The following is a 22,195-nucleotide window of genomic DNA, read 5'->3' as shown; positions in this document are numbered from 1 at the left end:
TTTTTTTTTTTATGTATTTTACCCGATAACTTTGGCTTTTGAACGGTTTTTGATAATTATTTTTTATCAGAAAGATGGTTTTTAGTATTGCTTAGTTCCGAATATTGGATCATAAAGAAGTAAAAGGTACTCTTAAATTCCTATACGAGAATTGAAGTCGTTTTTGTTTTTTGCTTAAAATTACTTGTTTCCTTAAATTACTTATCACATCAAACTTTGAGGTTTCGGCTGATTGAGCGGCTATATTTCTTTACTAATGGAGTTGTGCTGAAGCAAGTGGTGTTTCTTCTAAGCCTTAATGGCTAACTGGAATCAGTGTAGACGTATCATAAATTTAAATTCTTCTACAATCAAAATTATGATAGTAAAGATCTTCATACCTTGGTCTATGGTGCCGATTTTGTGGACTCCTTGTAAAGAACAACTCCTGCATTATTTCTGCTTTAAAAAAAACATACACTATCCCTAATAGTTTTCAGGAAATCAACTGGAGTGACAGTCCTTGGCCACATACATAAAGATCTGGATTGTTCCGGCTACGTACATATACCTGACTATCGTCGGAACTCATTCCTGAGGGTCTAAGAGTTTGCTATAAATCACTTTAGAATTTTTTTTATATCACGGTGGTCACAGACCGCAGACCCATTTTTGCTTTTCCTTAAACGAAAAAGATTTTTTGATGAATCCAGAAGGGTATTCAAATGTGCCTAAATTTTCTAGATCTTCGAAACATTGGCCTGTATTTTTCGATGTCAGATATTCCCTAAGAAATGTTTAAGAAATCTTACCTCATAATTAGCAGCAGTATTTTTGGCTTACAAAGTCTTATGAAACTACGCGATGCCCTAAATGTACACCACGTATATTCTGCATGCATCTATAAGCATATTAGTCCGCTTGTTTTTATAGCTTTTGTGACCTTCCCCTCAACTTGTGATAGAAGTAATCGGCGTCGTATATATGCTTGCACGTGGTTCACCAAGTCTTGTCTGCTTCTGCTTCTACATATCTCAGAATACCATTACATGGTGGACCCTATATACACTGACGATGTGTTGACAAAAATGTTGCTTTTATTCTGCAGCTTCTACAAAAAATATCGTATCAGTCGCAGTAATCACAACTTGGCTATCTAGAATGAAGGCGGGTTTTGAAGAAGCTCTCTTAGTTTATGGTATTGCTTGGTATTATATGAAAAGCTCATCTGAAGAGGGTAGGTAGGAAAATACACCACAAACTGTTTCGATAACGAATTTTTTAAGAAAAATTGTAGATTCTCGGTTCTTACTGGTGAAAAAGTATACTTCGAGGATCTGATAGTCACAGCTTTTTTGGGTTAGCTTGTAGTGGATGCCTTCATTCAGATCCTTGCAGAAGCAAACTTAGGTGTCCAGGATCCGTTGTAATACCGTCTTGGCTCAATGAAAATTTTTTTTAAAATAAATTTTTTTAAAACGTTAAGTCTGAATTACTTACCCCTGAAAAACATTGACGAACATAACCGCCTGAGTTCCACAACTGTCGAAGTTTTTCAAGTGTTCGTTTGTTACTTCGTCTCAGCATAATCTTGCATTGAGAGAAATCCAGTTAAATTCCGCCGCTAGGCTTTTCTATGTTGTATCTGGGCCACATTTATCGCGCTATCCATCCTTGGTTTGCCAGCTCGATGAAGTTTTCAAATGAAAACGGTATATACGGGCTTAATGAGAGGTATTCGTGGCAGAAAGAAATGTAGAGCCAGCCACTATGAATATTTGGTAACCCGTTACAGTGACGAGAAGAAGATTTGAAGTAAAACCAGAAAGATCAAATAAGTTCGTTGACGGAAGACTTTAACAAAGACGCTCAGCATATTTGGTAAATAGAATTGCATACTCAATTAACCTGTGACTATCCCAAGGTGATTCCTACTTAGTCTGAATAGTATTTTGGATCTCGTAGGTGACATAGGGCTTCAGTTTTTATTCAAACATATATTAATAGAGCTCGATGATTATTCGAATAAGTTTCCTGGGAATATAAAGTCCCGAGCTCGCCTTACTAGGCCCAAATACCTGCCACTTCGTTTCCCATCTATCCACATCAGATATATCTAAATAAGCTCAGCCCTAACTTGTTATCAATCGAAGAGTATATCTAACCTGATTGTTAGTTACTTAATATGTTTGCAAGGCAAGAAGAACTGACCTGGTGAGGAAACCTCTACGGTAAAATTCAACATGAAAACATTCCCGTTTTAGATTGGAAAAACACATCTCTTTCTCGAAGTATTGGCCAGTGTGGGAGTCGTCGGTGTATATACTATCGGCATAATTAAGAAACTTTAAGCTTCTTTTAAGACAGCGATATGTAGAGAAGGAATGCTTAGTAGTGCCTCAATTAGGCACAAAAGATGTTCATATAGGTATGGAAAGGCTTTCATGGTTAGAAGAAAAACTGTAGCACCATCATTCTAACAGTATTTTGTGCCTGAGGCTTTTCTTTTCCAAAGTCTCTCTTTGGGTCTTTCTTAGACAGCTTGGAAATGGCTTAGGTATTGCAGGGAAGGAACGTGGTATCAAGGGCTCCGAATATCATAGCTTTGAATATGCTGCAATTCTAGGATGGAATAGTTATTTTAATGGACTATGGTAGGTTGGTATATGAGTACTTAAACCTATACACACAAAAATATATGCGTAAGTAATCCCGCTGCCAATAAATACTCATCAAATTGAAATCAAATAACCGCACAAAATCACAATTGCACTCAGCTATGCCATAAAATCGTGAAAAAGGACATCACCCATAATGCGCTTAAGTAGAAAAAATCATTTTCACAATACAAGAGAGAAAAAATCAGAATTGATGATTATTGCTTTTTGACAGCCGAACAAAACAAGCGTAGCAAAAGCAAAAGAACAAGGACATTGGAGAAATATGTATCAAAAGATTGCACACAAAAGCAGATTCGCTGGAACAACTGGCCAAATAAGCAAGCAATTATGAAGGCCAACACTTGCGCGTACGTTTTTGTAATAAATTGGATGGACAATAAAAATTTCGGACACAAGACATAGAAAGACACATATAAATATATGCATATATGTACATATATATAAACGTACGTGGACTTGCCATAGTTATAGCCGGAAATTCATGAGTATGTGGATATCCCCAGCCCACGAGTGCCTTCATAAAACTGCCAACAGCTGTAACTGTTAAATGTCCCAAATAAGCGCAGGTTGAATAACTGCACGAACCAAAGCAGCAGAAGCAACAAATAATTGCAATAAATACGTTTATATTGAGTGCGGCGGGAGAATGAAGTGAAAGCAGCGAAAAAGTGGGGAAGAATTGGGGCCAGTGGCGAGCAACATTGTCTGCCGTAGTATCAATATAAAATAGCATAGGAAAATATTTACGATCATGTTAGAGTAAGTGCAAAATAATAGCAAAGGGCAGAAAGGACGCGTATATACATATGTATGACAAGCGAAAACAGCAGCAACAAAACCGAAAACAACAGCAATGCTTACATGTGACAATAATAAAACTAACAACATTTCCACGGTATTTCCACGTTAAAGTAGGCACGTAAAATCAGTAGGCGGCAGTAGAAAATATTTGTGTAGTTGAGAATAAGTAAATGTACCCTGCAGGAAATGGATCTAACTATAAGCTAACTTTAAGTTGATTAGGAAAGAGCTTAAAGTCACTTATTACCTGTATATTTCCTTTGACGAAAGCTAACTATATTTCTATGGCGATGGCCGCGAAATAGTCAAGGGTGGTTACCTCTGCATTTGATGTAACTAACTTGTAATTAACTACTTTTGGACATAAAATATTAATAGGAAAAACAAAATATTTTTTTTAGTTTTTATTTTTATTTTTTTTTATTTTATTTAATTTATTTATTTTATTACATTTCATATTTGTTTACATATTCTGCTGTAGGTGGTCCCATATTCGAACTCCGTCAGACATAACTTCAAAATGATAATATGAAATTTCGATCTTCCTATTATTTGTCCTCAATTCGATAATTTTTATCAGTTGATAATTTTTATCTGCAGGGTATCTCAAGGTACGCATACATACATGCACACATTGAATGCCTTTAGGAAACGCGCACTTGTTTAACTACATATACGCTTAATATGGTACGTGAGTGTGCGTCTACGTTTATTATTGGTGCGATTTCTTCGCTATTGTCGCGAGGCTATTTGGCAATAATGCACTCGACACTTTTATCACTTTTTCATTAGCCTTCAGAGAGGCAGCGAGGAAACTCTGAATGTATGTAGTACGACTAATGCGCCGACAATAGCAAAACGGCAATGTGAGGCCGCGAATGATGTATAGAAATATAATTTCAGCTTTTAAATAAGCACAGAATCGAAATGGAATGAGAATGGAATTTACGGAAATTTTAAATATTATAAGTATTTTAGAAAGGAAAGGTCATAGAACCGAAATAGAATCGGAACAACGTGGAATTGGAACGTATTTGTATGGATAGGAAATAACTAAATTGATCAAAAATAAATTATCTTAATTTTATTGGAACGAAATGGGATTGAAACATAAAGGAGGAATTAATACACTACGGAAAAAGAGAGAAGAAGTTCAGGGGACGGAAATTTGTAAAATAACATCAATTTATTCATGCTAAGAAAAAATAAATGGGAACAAAACGGAATAGGAGCGAATTAAAATATAAAAAAGGTTTTTGCATTTTGACAAAATAGCATAGCGGCTTCCCGAATGGAAAAAAATATTAGTTTCAAACGAGGCGCAAATTTAACAAAGAAATTTCGCAGAAGACTAAAGCAGGACTAGGAGCAAAAATAAATTGAAACAGTGCGAAATTAAACATAAACAATTTAGTTGACGGATATTGGCTCCGGCGAAACAAAGTGGCATAGAAACAAAATGAGAATGTAATTCAGTTGTGAAAAGTGTTAAGCAAATCATAGGATTTTTTGAAATAGAAAAATATTTGGTATGGAACGAAATGGAAATAAAATAAAATAAAAAATAAAATAAAATTAATGCACAGAAAAAAACGTAACTGAGAAAGGATTTTGCAGAATTATAAAATATTTTAAAGGCGAACAAGCTGGAAGTGGAACAAAATGGTAGTGAATCAGAATGAAATTGTGTATAGTAAAAGGCAAAGCTTTTTTGCCATTTTGTTTGAGAGGAAACTGGCAGGTTGTTTCTTTGCTTATCGCATACTTTCACTCCTAGGTTCTGGAACAATTTTTTCGGTCACTGTACGAAAACTTATTCGTAACAAGGAAGATCTAAGTAAAAACTACAACGAGTCCACTGCTTTCTTACTTATTTACAATTGCCTATCTTACAACTAGCCACTCCCGCTCAATTACGACAATTTATGTTGCATACATGGGGGCGCACAAGCACATGTAAACTAACTTGCCGCACATACCAGTGGTTGAACAACTATGCGGCGCTTTCGTTTTTGCAACTAGCCTTTCACTTTATTCTAGTTTTTGATTATTGTTTATGCGATTGCTTGCTTGCATTTGCGTATATGTGTGGGACCTTTTACGCCTTGCAGTAGCAGGGCGTGCTTTTAGGCTGCCCATTACAAGCCTATTGCAGGAATCTATAAATTCGAGGATTTGGCGAACATTTTTATTTGTTAGCAATCATTGTCGGCATGCAAGCTTTTGCAGTAGGTTTACATACGTACATACTATACTTACATAGATATATATTTTTATTTTATTTCATGGTGCAGGAAGCGAAAATTGCCAAAAGTAAATATGACAGTAGATATCATAATTTCTAATATTTTCTATCATTATTATTGTAATGCCAGCGGAGAGCTTCTGGCAATTTTTATGATATTTTTGGCCAATAGTTTGCAATTAGCGGCAAGTTTTTTTCCAACAACAACACTAAAATACAATCAACATTAAATGAAGTTTTATGTTTGCTGGCGAAAAATGATATGTTGCAAGATTGTTTTGCGGATTCCAATATTCTTATGTGAACTTATGATTTTTATGACACATTTGCTGACACATTTTTAGTGATGGAAAGTGGAGTGATATTTTATTACAGAAATTCCGCAAATAAAGGGAACGAATAAGAATGAACAAAATAAAAATATTTTATCTCCATGAAAAAAAATCGGTAGAGGAACAAAATGGGATTGGAACATAATGGAAATGAGCTAAAATTTTATTAAATTTTTATTAAATCGGTAAACAGCAGTAGCACAGAAATTGAGGAATATGAGTGGAACACACTGGTACTGGAACATAGAATATAAAATACATATTTGAAAATGGGTAGTTGAAATTGAAAACTAATGAAAACGGTTTTGCGTGCGATCATAGTAAAATTCAATAACCACTTGTAGTAGAAAAAGTGACAAATGCTAGAGAAACAAACTGTGATTGGAACAAAATAAACTTTGAATGAATGACTTGGAGTGATTTGACTTAAAAAAAAATGGAAGCCAATATTTACAGCACGAAAATATAATGAAAATTAAACCGAGCGAAGTTGAAATGAAATGGAATAAAACTAAACGATGTTAATCAGAGAGAGATGGAGTGAAACTAAGCAAAATAGGAAAATGTAATGAAATAGAATGAAATAAACAGAGAAATAATGACACAAAATTAAATTAAATGCAATGAAATGCAAAGAAATAGGGAGAAATTAAATGGAGTGAATTGAAGAATGAAGATGGAATGAAGTAAAACGAAAGAAATGTAGTCCAATAAACTGAAAAATAGTGGAATGGAACGAAATGAAATTCAATGAAGTATAATGGAACGAAATGAAATGTAAATAAATGCAAAAAAGGGGTTTTAATATTTGTATGTGAAAGAAGAGAAACCGAAAATAACTAATAAAATTTGGTGTAAATGAATAAAGGGAAACACACAGCACACAGGCATATATTCAATGTTCGGGGCGCTATTATCAAAATCAAAGCGTGTGATGATGATCAAGCTTACAGGTATTCTTATCAGGCACTGCCGGTTAGAGCTGCAGATATATTGAAAACTTTATTAAAAAAATTTTGTACTTCACAAGTTTTTCTTTTAGCCCCTTAAATTTAAAAACTTTAAAGTACTCTTCAAAGTACATACTTAGAAAATAAAAATTATAATATTTGTCTTATTAAGGCTTTCAATAGCCCACAGCCTTCAAACCGTGCTTTACGGATTATCACCATTTCCTCAGTCCTCCCCTCCAATTGCATAGTTCCGCTACCTTAACCAATGCAGCTGCTCGCCTGGCTGGAAGCGCACTCTACTCGGCAACTGCAGCATACCAGCTTGTTTCATCTCGCTGCTTTTATGTGGCATAGCGTAACGTAACTTTTGCCAAAATCTTGGATCGTTCCACTCTAGATAGGTATTCATGTGCAAATAGGCTTGCAGCTCTTTATCCAGACCCGCTATATTTGTGAGCTCACCATACTTAATGATGATTATGCGCGCACGCTCTTCATTCAGCGCACACTGGTGCGCCATGCGAAATTCCATGCGACCCCAATCCGATTCGACAAATTGTTGCGACAGCACAATAATCGTGCGACGCGATTGCTCCACCGACTCCACAATCTGCTCGGGTATGTAGGCGCCCACCAACCAATTGCGTTCGTGTATACAAATGCGAAAAGGAGGAACACCGCGTTCGAGACCCGGCAGCAGCACACGATTAACGTAGTCTTGCTGCTGATGCGCGTACGAAATGAAGGCATCAAACTTTTTGTTCATCTCATTCCCAGCCTGTTCGTCGATGGAGCACAGTTCTATGTGATGGGCATAAAGCCATATCTTGACCTGCAAGTTGTACTTGTAGAAGAGTGCAATGCCGCTGATGAGCACAATTACCATTAGCGCCAATGTGAGTAATGCGATAAAGAGGGCACTACGCTGCATGTCAACTGAGGCACAAACCTGCGCGAAGTCGACGCTCTTCAGGCTGACATTTGGCAAGTTGGCGCAGATAAGCATGGAAGCGTCCGGTATGCGCGCACTTTGTATGCGTACGGCACGCAACAGCAGCTCCGCGGCGCAATCACACAACCAGGGATTATTGGAGAGATATAACTGCTTGAGAGTACCGTTCTCACTGAGATAGGTTAGTAGAAAGTCGTCACTTAAATGCTCCAATTGGTTGCCGCGTAGATCCAAAATAGTTAAGTTGGTCGGCAAGTGAGACGGGGTTATCGTAATCAGCCGATTGTGTGCTACGTAAAGGCGTGACACATTCGCATAACCGAATATTGTGTTACGTGGCAGTTGATATATTGTATTATTGTTCAAGTAAAGACTAGTGCTACGCAGACCCACCTGTTCGGGACGCGGAATCGGTGGAACTTCCACCAGCTGCGTGGCTGAACAGTTAACTATAAGTTCNTACGTGGCAGTTGATATATTGTATTATTGTTCAAGTAAAGACTAGTGCTACGCAGACCCACCTGTTCGGGACGCGGAATCGGTGGAACTTCCACCAGCTGCGTGGCTGAACAGTTAACTATCAGTTCTGTAGAATCGTAGTTGCAAGTGCATTCGCTGGGGCACACATTGGGCGTCCAGCTGCAAAGCTCAGCGCGCGTGAGTGTTATTGGAAGGCGTGTGAGCAAAGGCGATGGTGCGGCGCATTGCCAGTCGTCGGCTTCAAAGTTATGCGTGTTAATCGCTAGCCAAGACATTTGGCAATCGCACTGCAGCGGATTGTGGGCCAACATCCATTTTCTTTGACAATTTTCCGGCGTCTTAAACGGGGCTGCCGCTAAAAACGGCACGTGCGTGATATTGTTGTGCGAGAGATCGTAGTGATAGNCCGCTAGCCAAGACATTTGGCAATCGCACTGCAGCGGATTGTGGGCCAGCGTCCATTTTCTTTGACAATTTTCCGGCGTCTTAAATGTGGCTGCCGCTAAAAATGGTACGTGCGTGATATTGTTGTGCGAGAGATCGTAGTGATAGTTGCAGTCGTAAACATTTTCCACCCAATCAAAGCTGAAGCGCGTTATGCGATTATGGCTGAGATTAATCGTCATATCTCTGTCCAAATATACAACGCGGTCAAAAGGCTGATATTGTGGACCTGCGAGTAATGTGGTATTTTCATACACACCACTGCCAAGCAGGTCCTCAAAGCGATTGTGACTAAGGTCAAGTTGACGTAAGCTGAAAAGCCCACCGACATTTTCTATCACATTCGTAGGTACGCTCAGCCGATTGTGGGCTAAGTGCAGCTCTTGTAGCCACTTTGTGTTTTTGAAAAAGTTACGCGGCAGCGCCTCCAACTCATTGCCGCTCAAGTCCAGCGTGATGAGCTCCTGCTGCGCCACCAATAACTCAGCGGGCAGTGACTGCAGTGCATTAAAAGATAAATTTAAGTGTAGCAACTTTGGCAGTGGTGTGAAAAGGTCGACCGTTAGCGTGCGCATACGGTTGCCAGCCAAGTCGAGATGCTTTAGTTTCTGCAGGTCGCGAAAATGTGTTGCTGTTAAGTTGCGCCAAGCAGCAACGCCTCCAGCTTTATCGCTCACATGAAGTATGAGATTCTCCACGGAGTGCAGCGCATGAAAAACGTCTACCGGTAGGGCCACATCTGCGTAACCGGTGCAAATGAGCCTTACCTCTAAATACTCAAGCTCGTTCAAATCGAGCGTAAGTTTTACTGGCAGAAAGCCTCTAGATGGGCCAGCTGTAACGAATACGTCCCACTGGTGATGCGATTTAGAAAAACCCATTGTGTGCCTGTCGATTTTCACGAGCACATTATAGCTCAGTTTCGCTTGCCTCCAGGTTGTCGGTGTTTGCAAGCAATTCTTCATGGTAAGTTCTGATTTTTTGGGATAAACCTTTTTTAAGTATTCTCCTTGCTTTGCGGTAGGAAAGAAAAGAATTCCGTGTTTTGTTAGTACTTCTGTTTCGCAGTTATTGGAAAATAGTTCCTCTGTTGTGTTGAAAAAGCCGCTTAGGTGTAATATATCGGCACTGCAATCTTTTAGGTCACACATCACAAAGTCTTCAATACATTCACAGCTTCCAACGTCACAATAGTCCTGCTCTTCAGTTATTGTTGTTATAGCTGAAGCCGAGTGTAATAGCAGAAAAATAGTGGAAAAGGAAGTAATGTGAGTTCATCCAACAGCGCCGGCTTTGCACGTTGACGTCTAGCAACATTTTTATGTTGGATTCTAAAGAACAGATAAAATAATAGTTAGCACTTAATGTAATTGGAACAAACTGAGACTAAAGTGATTCTAAAATTTTAATTAAACTATTTAAGGAACGAATTGGAATCGAAACAACGAATATAAAGCCTGAACTATTCGCCTCAAATTCGAAGAAATAGGGAAACAAATTTTGCATTTCGGTCAAGCTATGGGAAGCGGAACAAATGAATTGAAACAACAAGAAATCAAACAGGCGAATTTTTCTGTTTACAACTCAAAGAAATTTAGGAAAATATTGCACACAAACAACCCAGCTGAAACATAAGCAAATCGAGAGCTAAATGAAATTGAACAAATTTTGAAACAATATTTAATTTTGCAAGACTCAAAATAATTAATTCATTTTAATTTCAAGCTGAAGAAAATTAATTCTAATTAAGGTTCAATGCTGCAGCGAAATACTGATAGCACAAAATAAACGTCATATTGTTTGAAATTCAAAGAAGTGCCAAAGATAGTCAAACCAACTGAAACCCTATTAAATTTAAACAAATTGAATTCGGAACAAATTTGAAATGTTTTTAATCTCACAGACTTTACAAGCAAAAAGTCTATTTGGTAGACTGGAAATAATTAATTAATTTTATAGTCCAAGATATAGAGCTGAATTTCCCATTCAAGTAGAGAAATTAGTTGGAATTGGAACGATTAGGAATTGAGAAGTCGAAAAAAATTTGTATAAAATTTAAAGAAGCTGAAGGAAAGAATAAAGGCAATAAAATTAACAGGAACAAAATGAAATCCTTAGAAAATGAAATGTTCTTTCAAGGCAAGACTCAGAAAAAATTAATTCATTTTAAACACCTAGATGTGCATAGAAATTCAATTTTGCATTAACGTAAATGGAATTAGAACAACAAAAAATTTAGAACCGGAAATGATTTTTTTTTTTAAACAAAGAAATTGAGGCAAAGAATGCAGGTAATAAAATAAACTGGAACAAAATGGAATTGGAATAAATTCTTTTTTTCAATTTGATTTAACTTACAAGAAGAAATTCAATTAATATTAGTGGGTGAAATAACTTGCACATATCGAAAGGGAAACAAACTGAAATCGGAAATAGTGAACAGAAATTAAATTGGATAACTGCCAGCAAAACGAATTGAAGTTGAAACCACTTAAAATTTAAAAATTCAGTTTTTTTTAAGAGACAGAAGTTTCACTTGAAAGTAAAACCAATGGAACGGAACAGTTTAAATTTGGAATGCAAAAACCATAAAATTGGAACACAAGGAAATCAAAAAATAATTAAAGTGGAACATCACAACGAAATGAAATAAAGTTCACTTGATTTCGCTAGAAGGAAGTTAGTTTTCCAGATGCAAAATAATAACCAACGAAACGAGCTGTACATGAAACGACTTCAGCTTGGAATTACTTTTTCCTTCTCGTTTGGAGAAATGCAAACACAATGTATCACTCTCTCGCAAGGTAAAATTATCAGTACAGAAACGAAATGGAATTGAAACCAACCTTTAAAAGCAGAAATTATGTGTCCAAAAATAAAAAATAAAAAAATATGTATGTAAGTTAGGAGAAACGAAAAACTAGATGTGGAAAAAATCGAAATCAGAACAAAGTGTATGTGACGCATTATTTAAATGTGCTGCTCAGCTGTTTTATTATAGTAAAAACGTAACTATTTAAAAAAAAAAGACATAGAAAAACAACAGAGAGTATTTAAATTGAAAGAAACAATGAAAATATGTAATTTGTTTCAAATTCAAAGAAATAGAGAATGGATTTCGCATTAAAGTAACAAAACAAACGTACAGGTTGGTTGAAATCGCATTGACATACCAGAAAAAAATCAATTAGCGAATAAATAAAAATTCAATTAAATAATAAATAAAGTATGGCAAGCAAAGCGATTATTGGAACTTAATTTAAAAAACATACATATTTTTTATAAAAAAAAAAAATAGAAAAAGATATTGATAAGACTGTAATGAAAAATAAGAACAAATTAAAATTAACAACTGAAATGAACAGGAATTGGAATATAAAATAAAAAGTAGAAATTATTATTTTTAATTAAAAAGCCATGACAAGAAATTGATTAGATGACAATAAAAAAGCGTTGGAAGAAAATGAAACCAGAACCAAATAAAAGTAAACCAACTTTTTGGTGTTAAATTGCTTATATACCCTCACACGGTAAATAATTTAAATTCAACGCATTAAACTAATTAAGGAACAAAATATCACAAGCGAAATAAATAAGATTTGGAACAAAAATAAATTGAAAAACGGAGCTAACTCAAGTGGCACAATGGTGTATAACTTGGTGTAAATTTGTGAATTTTGGTACAATTAATCAGATTTATAACAAAATTCGTAAATTTACACTAAGCTATACATCAGTGTGCTGCTTGAGAGAAGCATTAAAATCAAATTTGAAAGTTAAACGTGATAAATTTTGAAAAGAAGTAAAAGATTATTCTGAATAATTCGAAACAAGAACGAATTGGAAGTGGAACATATTTTAAAACAATAAAATCACATTTATTTGCCACGAAAAAATTTAATATTATAAAATCCAAAATAACAACATTTAAACGAAATGGTATTGGAACATGAATCAAAAAAGAGCAACTCTCTTTTAATACGAAGAAGTAGAGAAACAGCGGAAAAGATAACATAGGAAAAAAAATTGGAACGAAATGAAAAAAAAAAAAAAAATGTTTCTTGACTTAAAAGTAATACCACAAAAACCGCAAACAACTTAAAACGAAATTAAAATAATTCCAGTTCAAACATACATAAATAACTGTGTATATGTGAAAGGCCCAGTCTAATGTACATCCTAGAATACATAGTCCTTTCTATACTTTCCTTCACTTTTCTATACTTCCTTCCTCTTTTCATTGAAATATGATAAGGCAAATTTTTTCTTTAAAAAATGCGCCTAACAAATTTATGGCATGCCATAAAATGATTGTATTTTATCAATTTATCTACTTTGGTTAGCCTTCTCCCGACTTGTACTCCATCCCCTACCGCAGTTAGGAACAAAAAGGTCAATTCAATCATCTTGAAAATTGATAACATCCCATTTACAAATGACAACGAACTGTTCTTCAATCAAAAAAGAGCAAAAAAAAGAGAGCAAATTATATGATAATGAAACGCACGCACAGCAGCCGAGGCCGACAATCAAATCGAATGCCCCAAAATATGCCATGAAAAATGCGCACGCAGGACACCAAAAAAAAGGGAATCAAAGTGGCATTTGGACATGGCAAATGAATAGCCTGAATGCTAATAGCAAGCAGTTGGATTCAAAAGTGAAAGCTGCGCACATAGAAAAAAAGAAGCTCATTCAAAATTTCAAGCACGTGCAGCATTATTGAATACAAGCAATTGACCACAGCAATGGAATATGCGAGCAGTCGATAGCGGCTAAAGAAGCAAATCTGAACTGTATGCGTTGCATGCCGCCAGTGGCCAGTTTGTATGCGGGCCTTTTATTTTTTCACTCTCCCTTCGTTGAGCCAACCACCCTTCAATAAACTTTTTTTTCTTTTTTTCACAATTTTTCAATAGATTTTTTTTTGCTGCCACTTATCCTGCAAGGTGTCCTCTTTTTTTGTTTGCAGGCAAACGCAGACAATTGATTTGTACGCACTGTGTTGCGCTCGGATGTTGCATGTTTTGTTTGTGCCACAATTGTTTTAATACATATACACAGATCATCGCTTTTCCGGAGCAGTTTACTGTTTTGACCTCACGAGTATTGTTTATCGTGTGTCCAGTCGTTTGGTTTTTTTTTGCGGCTACGCTCCCCCTTTTTTAGCTCCAACTTTACCTTTGTTATCCGCTTTTTGTGGTTTGCCATTGTATTTGCTTGCTATCATTCATTTTACGGAAATTGGCGTTGGAAAACAACAGGAATCAAGTTAAGTGATTTGCTACGTGCTATTTGTGGGCTCTTGGGGCACACAAGTGCATATTAAGTGCAGCTGGGAAGAGTTGAGTTTTGGCGAGTCTGAACCCTTCCTAATTAAATTTAACCACAGAGGTAACGCTCGGCTAGTCTGAGAAGCTCCTTTGGACCTCCTACTATCTACTATCGGACAGAAGGCGCATCTTTTCACACAAAACCTGAACTCCACTAACAGAGTAGACGTTTTTTAAGGTCGTATCCAATCCAAATTAGAGCTGGTATTCTGCAACTCAACTTGGTGGCCACTGAAAACTGCAGGCGGAATCTAATCCTCGCCTGAAGCCACTTCGGGTTCTGACCCATAAAGGCATAGAGCGTAATGAGGAGGCGGACTTTCTTGACATACAGGCGATAGCAACGACATCAATAGGCCCCGCGTTCCTCTTTGCGGTAGGACCACGCACAATCAAAGAAGAGCTGAGGAGAGAAGCGAAAACAAGCGCGGGAACCAAGCCACTGGGCTGCGACAGGCAATGGAGCCATCGGTAGGATACAATAGGAAAATATATGAAGAACTTTTTAGCCTCCCAAAGAATTCTGACTGGTATGTTAACAGCTAATTTCTGAGCAAGAAGTCAACTACATAAACTCGAGATCTGGTCCAACGATTTGTGCCGTTCCTGTGCCAATGCAGCTGATACTCCTTGAACGTTATGCTGTGACGAGAAGGCGTGAGAATTATTACAGGCCATTAAGCCCGCAGCCGAACCATAGGTTCGTTTAGGTTGGGTTATCTTAGCTGCCCTCAACTCGCAAAAGAAAAGGGCATACTTAGGCCATCATGGGTCCACTGTGATGCCATATTAGAGACTTTTTATGTCCTCCTTTTACCTTAGAAATGGAAATAATTCATAGCTCTGATGAAACACACAGAGTTGTATATATTGGCTGCATCCAGTTCAGCTATACATTCAAAAGAAAAAGAACTAGCGCCAATGAGACCTCGCAAAAGCGGGATAGTGGCATAGGTAATGCTTCACGCTTTCGACCTCCTCTACATCACGGCAGCTACGACAGTAGTCGTTTGACTGCGAACCAGTTCTAGCAGTGTAGGTTCCCACCAGGCAGTTCCCGGAGACAACTCCAATTACATATCGGAGAAGTGATCGGAGGAGAGGGCGAGATCTAAGCTTATCCAATTTACACCACTTGTGCGTTGCTATCCTGCACGTGGGCCCTATTTCCCCGTTCGATAAAGTTATTCTCCTGCCAGAGTTTGCAGATAGCGGTTTGCCCTTGCAAAGCTGACGAACTGACAAGGAAAGATAGGACCATCCAAAATCTTCTGGAAAAGGAAACGGTAGATATAGCAATAGCCACTTTCAATCACTTAGTTAGAGATCACATAATTCTAGTAACTAAGGAACGCCGAAGCACTTTCTGTGGAATCAGAAATTGTTCTGACCTATGTTACATGTAGGACCGAAACGAAAAAGTTACCAAATTGAAAAATAAGTTACCAAATTACCATATTTCATAAATAAAGAAAAAAATTACCAAAGCGGCAACTCATCATATAAACTCGATAACACCAAACATCCTATTGGATTTCATAAAGAAGTTAGGACCCAGCGAGCTGTTTTAATGATCAAGAGCGCACAATAGATCCCCTTGTCGCGGTGCATACCTCAAATAATATCTATATCTTGTCTAAAGGGTTAAATAAAATATACGAGATGCCTACTTTGTTCTTCCTCTCTTTTCCACCACGGATTTATAGACCAGAATGTGCTGGTTGAATTTGGTTGGTTCAATTCATGACGACGTACTTTCATCAGTTTAAAAAAAACACTACGGAAGTTTATATTTTCCAATGGTTACAACTTATGACTGAAGGTGACAAGGGACTGCTCTTAATGGCAGCTGAAGGTCGTTGTTTGGTCATTAATTAGCAGCATTAAACAGATGAAAGCCTTCGTTTACCAAGTATCAATTTCGAGTTTTTTTTCTCCCGAAAAGTTCAGTTTTTGCGGACGTTGCGGAGAGAGGAAATTAGGCAAGTTTTTTTGGTATCGTTCCAAATCGACAAACGATTGGGGTATCAAATAAGAAGAAAAAGTGCGGTAAAGTTTTAGAAAACACTTTTCGTTATCGCCACTTGATTTCATAATATTTGAGCATGGCAAAATATGTAGTAGCTCTCTAGTAATGTACTTGGAACGCTTTCTTTGCTATAATTTGCCAACGTACTTTCTCAATTTATTTAAATCTTTTTATTTCTCTCATAATTATTTTCCTCATTTTTAACAACTTCAAATTAAGTGTATCAAAAAAAACAGAACCAAAGAAGAGCACCAGCGGATTTCATTGCTACCTTCTAGTTGCTTCGAAATTTATTTCATCACTTTTACTGCATTTTCCTGTATTTCAACGGTAAATTCCCTGCGATTGCATTGCAGTGTCATAAACAAAAAAATTACTAACAAATTACCAAGTGTTTAAAATATGGGATGCATACTTAGTACTTATACGAGTGTGTACTAGTAAGGGGAAAATATTTTTTTTTGTTTTTTGGTGTCTGCATTAATATGAAAGAATAAATCGTAGACTTTCACGTGTCTAATGTTCATGTGTATATATGTATATTAGGGTGGCCCAAAATACATAGGAAAATCAAATTTTTTGATTTTTCCTGCTGCAACCCCCAGAACTGAAGAATTCCAAAAATAAGGCCACACGTATTTTTTTATTTTGCAATCGGTTAATATTTACCCGTGCCACCGGGGCTTCTGAAGGACAATAATTTTATTGGAAAAAAAAATATTTCCGAAAAAATTTTTTTTTCCAATGTAAAGTACATGGGAAACTTCAAAGCCCCGGCGGCACGCGTAAATATTAATCGATTTAAAAATAAAAATATACGTTTCTCGTTATTTTTGATAATTTTTCGATCTGGGGATGGCTTTATGAAAGAAAAAATGGACCACCCTAATGTAAATTAATGGCGCAGTAAAGAAAGTAATTGCATAGCTACCCAGCCGGCAAAAATAGAAAAAGGAGGGCTTTTGGGACGACATATTTCGAATCTTTTGAGGCGATAGGGATTCCGTGTTCGATGTTTTCACTTTGTTTCACGCATGGAATGGCTAGAGTTTCAAGTGGTTTAATACAGATTACCTAATGAAGGGAAAATTTATATGAATAATAAATGACACAGTGCACATTCAACTTTGCTCTAGGCACGCATCGACAAGTCTACTTCGATTTTTTTTGTCTGATTTAACTCTCATTGCCCGGGAAAGCCACCTTCTTGTTTGCTTTCGAATGGCAGCGCTATTAAACGATCTTCAAATACAGCGTTCCACAGAGAATATTTCTAGGAAAAGCCCCGTCTGAAAGCATGGGATTGCGTGTATGGGAGTATGGCTTNGCGGTATTCAAACTGTTTGTATATGCAGAGTTGCGACACATTGCAACCATATACATTGCATATTTTAAATACTCAATATAGCAATGAACAATTTTCTGAATTTTCCATTTATAAAACACCAATGCTAACCAATAACAAACGAAGCATCAACTTTGTTTCTGATGCGCTGATTGCTCCAGAGATGCGTTTCGATAACTTTTCGGCTGCGTTTTGGAACAGTATACATTGTCAATATTTTGTAGTTCGACGTTGTGGAATCTTATACTTTGTACGTATGCAAAGCAATTGACGTTTTGGAAGTCAGCCTATGTGTGTATCAATATAATTCTTATTATATTCACTACACTTATCAATTTTAAAGCTAACTCGCGCCTTAGTTATCACTTTAAAGACACACAGCGCAATATACATATATTTAGTTCCACATAAATAACTTAAAAATTAATTTTGTTGAGCGGTACATAAATACATACATAGTTACAAAGTGATTGCCAATGCACCTACGCATAAACAATGTATGTATGGTTAGCGCCTTTAACCGTCTGGATGTTTGCCGATTTCGTTTTTTTTTAATTAAACAAATGAATCACTATATTTTTTAGATTTAAATTTTCTTGATTTGCGTTACACCCGCTGCACTGCATTTTTCGCATTTCCACATTACAACACTCTAAGTGAAACTGGTTTACGTATGACACTCATAGTAACACATGTTTGTATGTTTGCACAAGTAAGAAATTTAAATTGAATAGTCAATGTATGTAAGTGCAATGTGCGCAGTAATGTGTGGCATTAGGGTGGTCAATAAAGCTATGCAAATCTCAATTTTGTGAATTAATCGTACAGAGTAAAAATCCAAAAACGGTCGTTTAAGTTTTTTCGAAAAGTGAGTTGCACTTATGCAAAATTTTCGTATGTTCTGAATAACACTGACTTACAAATAATTATCTCGAAAAAAACCCAGATTCTTATAGAGTCGTCCTGACTATGGATATCATGAGCTCAAAAGGAATTTTCTTGTTAATGTTTTTTATGATAACAAAAAATAATTTTTGATATAGTCAAAGGGTTTAGCATAGAAACCTTACATTTAGATATTTTAAGTACCACCCTAGGATACATATATTTATGTATGCATTTACAATAGGCTGGGCCATGAAGAAAAAAGTTGGCACTCCCTCAAACAAATCACACAATTTGCTCTCTTTGGTGGATGGCACCCACATATTTTGTTTCAAATCGATGTCATGCGTGAGCTGGGCTGTGTTGAGAATACGGATAAAAAAAAATTGGTAAAACTTGTCTGAAAGTAAATGTATTTTATGATAGACGAATGGCATTTTTCTATTGCTTTCAATAAAGGTAAAAAAAAACATAGAGAATCTTCACAAACCATAGAGAATCCTTAATTTTTTGGATTTTTCAGTTTTCTAATAAGTTTTTTTATGAAGACTTGTAAACCGCGTAATTGCTACAACGATCTTCGTTTCAAAACCCACAATTTTCGCTGAAAATTTTGACAAAAATTTTTGCGGCTAAGGGCAAAAGGGAAATAGCTGAGTTATTCACATTTCTGAAAACTGGTTTTGCGAAACTGTATCGAGCTGCATCAAACACTGGATTATTTAAAAAGTACATATCCGCCGAATTTTTTATTACAGCGCCGAATTTTTTATTATATGCGTTTGCAGCGAATTGCTTTTATTATATCAATTTTTTCCAATCTTTCAGGCCAGTTACTGAGGAAAAAGCGGGGCAGTCTAATGTCTCTATTAGAGTGGATCACGAAAATAATTAAGAACTCTGCCTGTCAGCTAAGTTTAAACCGTCGGTCAGAAACTCCACGAATAAGAGTTATCAATCACTTGTGTATTTTACCCTTTGTCGAGAGTCCTCTTTCTTAGGATCTCTACCGTGTAATCCTTAGATGGACCACTTACGCAAACACCAAGGGTCATACCGGATTCTGATTGGACATTGCAGGTTAAGATACCATGCTTTTTAAAATGGAACTCTGTTAGGAAACGAACTGCAGGTTTTGCAGGTAGGCGGAGAAAACTCCAGAGCGTGCTAGCATTACATACAATTTGAAGAACTGTCAACTTTGGTTCAAAGACAAACCAGTGTCGGCATTGTGCCATCTTCATTGTCATTTTTCATTCTGAATAGTTCGTGTTTTCCCTGATTTTGTATAAGTATATGTATGCTCGTGTTATTCTGAGGCTTTAACTAACTTTAAATCAGGTATTCCTTGTTATTTGGGTCCAGTTTTAATGAGTTCATTTCAGAGTCTGAAATGAGGGGGATTCCCTTCTTGAGAAGGTCGACTTCATATATCAAATGAGCCTCTATATGAGTCATATACGGCTCGCTTTGGACTCTCTTAAAACCAGTTTTGGCCTCATACTTTAGGTTTTTCTTTGAGTCTTAAAGGCCTTATTCTTTGACTTTTATTGAACGCACTTTATTTGCCAAGGCATTCAGCAAAAATTCATTTTAAATACCATGCAGGCTGTTTACTTTTTGTTTTCCAAAGACCGTTCGTGTCCGGACACTTTTCGTTAGTAATTTTACGCATTCCTATCCCACTCACTGAGAGCGCGACAAAAATGTACTGAAAACTCTTTGTTCGAATCAAATTGATTTTGATTTTCTGTCCGAACGACTTGATGATTCGGGTTGTCGCGTCCTCTTTTAGTAGATATATGCGTTTGCAGCGAATTGCATGTGTTTTTGCTGTATGTTGTATGAATTATTATCCAACACTTGAGTAAAATTTTGAAAGCCTTATAGGCGGCATACACCATGCATCTTACCCGTGAGTAAGTTTGGATATGTTTGTATAAATATGTGTTAGTTACAACAATATGACTCCCGGCATGACTCTGAATTATTCGACTGTGTGTAGTCGCAGGCGAGTCAAAACGTACACAAATGACTCGCGAATCAGACGCACCGTGTATGCCGCCTGTTAGATAACTGACCTTAAATAAATAAACCAGCACTCTTCTGAATTTATGTTACCCTGTCGGAGGCATCAAATATAAAAATAAAACCTTTTTTTTTAGGAACGATCCGGCTTAATGTATATACATGATGCATAGATTAAATATATATGTACGAAAGTAATCTATGTATGTAGGATTCTATTATCGCCAATGCTTTTTTTCTGATTTCTATCTTGGTTTTGCGTGAATTACAGTACATATTTATATGCAAGCAGCAAAAGTAAGAGCGACGTCTGAAGAAAAAAAACTGAGATAAGACTAATTTCTAACTATTCGGAATTTATCCAAGTTGCATAACATTTTAAAGAATTTCTATTAAAACTTTATGTATACATAAATGCATTCACACTTAAGGGCATAAGTACATACATACATATGAATGTATGTAAATTAGGGTGGTCCAAAAATGCATGTGGAAAAAGAAAATATGGAATTTGTATGCTCTCACCCTCTAGGATTCTCTATACCGAAAAATATACCCCTATTTTTTTATTTTGAAACATTTTTAGAGGTCGCTGAAAGCGCTCAAAGTTTTTCAAGTATTTTATATGGGAAAAAAACAACTTTTCGTAGAAATCGTATAGAATTCTTAAAAGTCAATATTTTTCGATCGGAAAGCTCTGTTTATCTGCAGAAGATTCCCAATACCAATACCAAATTGTTTACTACTAACTATGTATAACTATAATTTATAGGTCCGCCGAAAACCTCCAAAAACCCCGAAAAATGCAATGAAGAGGACCAACAAAAAATTGTTAGTATTAAAAAATGGTTAAATAAACAATTGGGTATTACTATTGAAAATCTCCTGAAGAGAACCTGAGTTTTCCAAACGAAAAATATTGATTTTCAAGAATTCTGTACTGTTTGTACGAAAAATTTATTTATTTTTTTCATATAAAATACATGGAAGCTTTGAACGCTTTGAGCGACCTCTAAATATTTTTTGATTTTAAAATAAAACTTTTTTTCGATATAGAACAATTGTAAGGGGTGAAAGCATTAAAATTCCGATTTTACTCTTTTTGGACCACCCTAATGTACATATGTATTTAATTATATACAATTTCAATAGAAGAGTTAATTTCATTGAATTAGTTGTGATTATGGAATATTGATACATATTTGTATAAATATATACATACATACATACTCTTATGTGCATTTTACAAACAAACATACAGACGCCTCTGTTAGTAGGCGTAAATTGAGCGGAATGTCGGCCAAACAGCAGTTACTATCAAAGAAAGTACTATGTTTCATTGCATCAATTGGTTCGTTCACAGCTTGTTAGAAAATGTGTTACAAAATGCTTGCGCGGCAAATTAAATGAGAAGATCATATATTATCCATTTTGTGGTTGCGAAACCGCATTGATCGCTTAACTAAAGTATAATTCACCATCATTGTGCTCGTTCTACCAAAAACATTACTGCCACAAATGTAAGTGTGGCCATATGTTTGCGTTCATTTATTTTTGAAAAATACTAAAACGAAAACCTGGCAAGCCTGATTCTCTCACCGCTCTCTTTAGAATCTAAAATCTACAGGTTCTTAAGTTGCTTACGGTAAGTTAAATTTTATAGGGAATTTACATGATTCAACTTTCATAGGCGATTAGTTGAACCAAA

At 36.2% G+C, this 22,195-nt stretch overlaps 1 protein-coding gene across 1 annotated transcript; it reads right to left on the bottom strand.

Annotated features, from left to right (window-relative positions):
* Positions 1-7,226: 7,226 nt before the first annotated feature.
* On the bottom strand, positions 7,227-18,223 carry LOC108366608 (protein toll-like). The gene is made up of 3 exons (XM_017621055.1): positions 18,061-18,223; positions 8,455-10,198; positions 7,227-8,392 (listed from the first exon to the last, which is right to left on the bottom strand). Exons 2-3 carry the CDS (start codon positions 10,016-10,018, stop codon positions 7,245-7,247), a joined length of 2,712 nt encoding a protein of 903 aa, XP_017476544.1. The 5' UTR covers positions 10,019-10,198; positions 18,061-18,223; the 3' UTR covers positions 7,227-7,244.
* Between the last annotated feature and the right edge of the window lie 3,972 nt (positions 18,224-22,195).

The sequence above is a fragment of the Rhagoletis zephyria genome, unplaced genomic scaffold, assembly GCF_001687245.7.
Source record: "Rhagoletis zephyria isolate East Lansing unplaced genomic scaffold, Rhagoletis_zephyria_1.1 Rzeph_scaffold_02338, whole genome shotgun sequence".
NCBI classification, from domain to species: domain Eukaryota; kingdom Metazoa; phylum Arthropoda; class Insecta; order Diptera; family Tephritidae; genus Rhagoletis; species Rhagoletis zephyria.
Note: the sequence above shows the minus strand (reverse complement) of the source record. Positions and strands in the feature narration are given on the sequence as shown.